Source organism: Lathyrus oleraceus, chromosome 7, assembly GCF_024323335.1.
Source record: "Lathyrus oleraceus cultivar Zhongwan6 chromosome 7, CAAS_Psat_ZW6_1.0, whole genome shotgun sequence".
In the NCBI taxonomy this organism is placed as follows: domain Eukaryota; kingdom Viridiplantae; phylum Streptophyta; class Magnoliopsida; order Fabales; family Fabaceae; genus Lathyrus; species Lathyrus oleraceus.
Genome location: NC_066585.1, coordinates 9175751 through 9181294, shown reverse-complemented (window position 1 = coordinate 9181294; position 5544 = coordinate 9175751). Strand labels below are relative to the sequence as shown.

The window sequence follows — 5544 nt, the reverse complement described above, 5'->3', positions numbered from 1 at the left end:
GTCATCTATTATCACTCTACATCTCCCTCCAGGGAAAATATGGCAACAAATTTGAAGTATTTTTAGGCCAACTTGTAGATTAAATTATGTTTGCCGACACAAATGATATATTCCTCCTGTGTTTTCTTTTTCCCAAAAAGAAAAATCTCCAACAAGTAAAATGAAGCAAGAAAACTTGCTAGGCTAGGCTGGCTAATGAAAAAGGAAATACAGCTCTAGTCCTGCTATTTTATTCTCCAACAGTCAAACCAAATCCAAATTTGTAGTCTTTTTTCTTGTGAAAGAATGATGAATACTCTGATAAAACGTATATGAACAAAGGAAAGCGCTCTGACCTCGGCAGAAAGAATGAAGTTCAGACCCATGTTTAACCGCTCCTCCAAAAATGCAGCACAGACGCCATTGGAATCAACCTTTCCCCTAAGGCGACACTATAATAACCAACACAAGATGTTGAAACAAGATAAGATGGTTTTTCAACTGGATAAAATGGGTCAAAATTTCATCACAATGAGCAAAGAACTTTAAATGGCCAACTGTGATCCTAATCAGCTTTCAAAGGGAGACTTTAAATGGCCAACTATGATCCTAATCAGCTTTCAAAGGGAGACATGGGTGGTAAGTTTCTTCCTCATAATTCACATTGTCTATTACTAAGTGCCGTTTAAAATAAATAAATAGGCATAAAAATTGTGGAATTGTTTAAAATCAGCCGAGGAATGACAAAGCATCACACCAAATATGTAGTACTAAGTACCTGTCAAAGGATCTAGTCATAACCAAAGCTAGCAGTGACGTCTCTTGACATGGAGTTGAAGTTGCATATTAAATCAGTAGCCAGAGAAACCTGCAAGGAAAATTCAATTTAAGAAATAAAAAGGACTAAGAAAAGCACAAATCTACTATGTCATGATTGACTCACCTTATCAGATACCTTCTGAACATAGCTTAGAAGGGCCATTCCAGTGCTGGCAATTTGTCCAGTGGCAACCTGGATGAATACAAGCAATTTGATATATTTTGGTAGCCATATAAAATGAATAAAATAAGTAGGTGATAAAAATGGAAACATTGAACACAAAATAAGATAATATGTAGCATATGTTAACAATCCCGGATAGCAGAGTAGATCATCCACAAAAACGATATAGCAGAAAAACGGGATGGCCATTATTCTATACAATGGAGGTTAAGTCAAAATAGGAATAGATGAGGGAGCACTATCACATCTCTATTCCCACTATTCGTGGTTGCAACAATAAACTGTGATGCAGTGGAAAGTATTGTTGCAGTCAGGGCCCCCACCACACCATGACAGTGCTAATGGTAGCCCTTTGTAGGATAACAATAACTAATACAATTGGATAAGTAGAAGCATACTATATCCGCTTGGTATGTTATCTTTATGATGCACATAATTGTATTATAACAGGAAGAATAGAAAAACAAAATCCTTGAAATTGACTTAGGAAGCAGCATAATGTATAGGGAAGAACATGTATACAAACATCAGATGGGACAACCATAAATTTTAGATAAATAAATAGTTGTGAAAGATCCTAAATTAAATAAGTAAGCAGAGGGAAGCAAGCAAGTTGCAGATAATGCATGTAAGAATAAGTCTTAAGTCATCATTACCATTTTATCAGTGTTGTAGGCTTGGTGAGCCAAAGTTGATTTTAAGTTGATTGTGTTGAAAATATTGTTGTGTTGCTATTGTTATTATGTTGTGGGAATTTAAAGTCGTGTATGTCATGTAAATTCATATGCATTAAGCCGGAGCTTTGCTCACACCACGTTGGCCTGGATTGGCAAATTTTAAGTTGAAAGTTGAAGGCTTATGCCTTGATGCCCAATAAAATGGCAATGATTTTAAGTTGGGAGTTTTACTCCGAATGGTACCACATGCATGACGAGTCGAGTCTCATTAGAGTTGCATTTTTGTTGGTTCGTTGTATGAGTATTTAATGTAATTGAGGTTATACGTGTGCTTATGTTGGTGTTGAGTATGACGTTTGAGTTGAGGTGCCGTTGCTGAATGTGTAATCTGATTTGGGTGATGAAACGTGTTAAATTACTTAACATTGCATGATATTTTATAATGCTTATTATATCGATTGAGGAACTCACCCTTACAACTATTTTTCAGGTAACGAGCAGTGATTGAGTAGAAGCTAGTGCTTGGAGTCTAGTGTAGTCTCCTTAGTGGGTCATGCTCTGATAGATGTAACATCGGGACGGGATGTTTAATTGTTTTATTGTTGGTTGTCGACCCATTTTACATGTAATATGTTATATGTTTTGATTGGTTGATTTGATTTCTATCCGCTGCGAATTATGCAAAAATGTGATTTTGATTAAATAAAGAAGCATGACAGTTATTATGGTGTGAAGTGGTTGTGTGACACCCTTAATTGCATCCTTACTCTGATTGATATGTTGTTATTTTAATTATATATTCGGGGTATTTTAGAAGGGTGTTACATTAGTGGTATCAGAGCAGGTCGGTCTGTCCGGCCAGTTGTCATGTCGTTACTGTCTAACAATTGTGTATTGTTACTAATCTAACTTTAAGTTGTGTTGTAATGATAAGTTGAAATGGCTGGAAGGAATGACGCTGCAATGGCTGCCGCAATGCAAGCGATGGCACAAGCTGTGCAGAACTTGCCAAATGCTGGTGGAGATGCTGGATCACGTAGCTTGGCGACTTTTCAAAGAGAGAATCCACCGGTGTTTAAAGGGAAGCATGATCCAGATGCAGCCTTAGGATGGTTGAAAGAGATCGAGAGAATCTTCCGTGTTATAGATTGCACTCCAGCTCAGAAGGTTCGGTATGGTACTCACATGCTAGCAGTCGAAGCTGATGGCTGGTGGCTAGAGACTCACGAGAGGTTGACCGTGGCAGGTGAAGTCATTACTTGGGATGTATTCCGTAGGGAATTCATGAGAAAGTATTATCCGGAAGATGTCCGTGGTAAGAAAGAAATTGAGTTCCTTGAACTGAAGCAAGGAAACATGTCTGTCACTGATTATGCTGCAAAATTTGTGGAGCTGTCCAAATTTTATCCTCATTACACTGGTGCTGGTGCTGAATTTTCAAAGTGCATCAAGTTTGAAAACGGATTGCGCTCTGAAATTAAGAAGGCTGTTGGGTATCAGAAGATACGCATTTTTACTGAATTGGTTGATAGCTGCAGGATATTTGAAGAAGACAATAATGCTCATTACAAGATTGTCAGTGACCGCAGGGGCAAGCAACATCAAAACCGTGGCAAGCCGTATGATGCTCCAGTGGGAAAAGGGAAACAAGGAGCTGCTCCGGCTCAGAGAACTAGTAGGGGAGGTGATCCCACTGGTATAGTTTGTTTCAAATGTGGTCAGGCTGGTCATAAGAGTAATGTATGCACTGCTGAAGTAAAGAGGTGTTTCCGCTGTGGTAAGACTGGCCATGCAATAGCTGATTGCAAGCACAAGGAAATGATTTGTTTTAATTGTGGCGAAGAGGGGCATATTGGAAGTCAATGTCAGAAGCCAAAGAAATCTCAAACTGGAAAAGTGTTCGCATTGACCGGAACTCAAACCTCTAGTGAGGACAGACTTATCCGAGGTACATGTTTCATAAATGGTACTCCTTTAATTACTATTATTGATACCGGTGCTACACACTGTTTTATTTCTGCTAACTGTGCTCGAAGACTGGGTTTAAAATTGTCCGCTTTGGATGGTGAATTGATTGTTGAGACCCCAGCTAAGGGATCAATAACTACTTCTTTGGTATGTTTAAAATGTCCTTTGTCGATCTTCGATAAAGATTTCTATGTTGATTTAGTATGTTTGCCGTTGGATGGGATGGATGTAATTCTTGGTATGAACTGGTTAGAGTATAATTATGTTCATATAAATTATCATCATAAGTCGGTAAGGTTTTCCACTCCTGAAGAGGAAGGAGTTGACTTATTACCTTTCGGAGAATTGCGAAAATTGATGAAAGAGGGAGCTCAGATGTTTTCTTTGATGGCGACGTTGTCGGTTGAGAGTAAAGCTAAGATTGAGGAACTGTTAGTGGTGAAAGAATTCCCTGAAGTTTTTCCTGATGAAATTCCTAGTGTGCCACCAGAGAGGGAGGTTAAATTTACTATTGATCTGGTACCTGGTACTAGGCCTGTTTCGATGGCACCGTATAGAATGTCGGCATCTGAATTGTGTGAATTAAAGAAGCAATTGGAAGAATTACTTGAGAAGAAGTTTATAAGACCAAGTGTGTCACCGTGGGGAGCTCCAGTGTTGCTAGTAAAGAAGAAAGATGGTAGTATGAGGCTTTGTATTGATTATAGACAATTGAATAAAGTAACGATCAAGAATAAGTATCCACTACCGAGAATAGATGATTTGATGGATCAATTAGTGGGTGCCTGTGTGTTCAGTAAAATTGATTTGAGATCGGGCTATCATCAGATCAAAGTGAAAGATGAAGACATCCAGAAGACAGCGTTCAGAACTCGGTATGGACATTATGAGTATTCTGTGATGCCTTTCGGTGTGACTAATGCGCCGGGAGTATTTATGGAATACATGAATCGTATTTTCCATACTTATCTGGACCATTTTGTGGTAGTATTTATTGATGATATTTTGATTTACTCTAAGTCCGAAGAAGAGCACAAGGAACATTTGAGATTAGTGTTGGATGTTTTGAAAGATAAGAAATTGTATGTGAAGCTGTCCAAGTGTGAATTTTGGTTAAGAGAAGTCAGTTTTCTCGGCCATGTAATTTCAGGAAAAGGTATTGCTGTAGATCCTTCCAAGGTAGAAGCTGTGTTGCAATGGGAGACTCCTAAGTCGGTTACCGAGATTAGAAGCTTTTTGGGATTAGCTGGATATTATAGAAGGTTTATTGAAGGATTCTCTAAGTTAGCACTTCCGTTGACTAAATTAACTTGTAAGGGTAAAGCTTTCGTGTGGGATGTTCAGTGCGAAGAGGGTTTTAATGAATTAAAAAGGAGATTGATGTCGGCGCCGGTTTTGACTTTGCCAAATCCGGAGGAACCGTTTATAATCTACTGTGATGCTTCATTGATGGGTTTAGGAGGTGTGCTCATGCAAAATAATAAAGTAATTGCTTATGCGTCGCGACAGTTAAGAGTTCATGAAAAGAACTATCCTACGCATGATCTTGAACTTGCTGCTGTGGTGTTTGTGCTAAAAATCTGGAGGCATTACCTTTATGGTTCCAGATTTGAAGTTTTCAGCGATCATAAAAGTTTAAAGTATCTATTTGATCAGAAAGAGCTGAACATGAGACAACGTAGGTGGTTAGAATTGCTTAAGGATTATGATTTCGGGTTGAATTATCATCCAGGAAAAGCAAATGTTATGGCCGATGCTTTAAGTAGAAAGACCCTGCATGTGTCAGCAATGATGATTAAGGAGTTGGAATTAATTGAGCAATTTCGTGATATGAGTTTGGTTTGCGAAGTAACACCGCAGAGTGTAATGCTAGGAATGCTAAAGATTAATAATGATTTTATGGATAGTATCCGAGAG

At 38.4% G+C, this 5544-nt stretch overlaps 1 protein-coding gene across 2 annotated transcripts; it reads right to left on the bottom strand.

The window, feature by feature from the left end:
* Nucleotides 1-308: 308 nt before the first annotated feature.
* Nucleotides 309-1571, bottom strand: LOC127103806 (uncharacterized). 2 transcript variants are annotated; one of them, XM_051041051.1, is made up of 3 exons: nt 923-1571; nt 781-847; nt 309-431 (listed from the first exon to the last, which is right to left on the bottom strand). In XM_051041051.1, exons 1-3 carry the CDS (start codon nt 1169-1171, stop codon nt 421-423), a joined length of 327 nt encoding a protein of 108 aa, XP_050897008.1. In that variant the 5' UTR covers nt 1172-1571; the 3' UTR covers nt 309-420. The 2 variants fall into 2 exon arrangements, 1 of the variants encoding a protein (XP_050897008.1); XR_007794796.1 differs by having other exon boundaries at nt 317-431; nt 758-847; nt 923-1395.
* Between the last annotated feature and the right edge of the window lie 3973 nt (nt 1572-5544).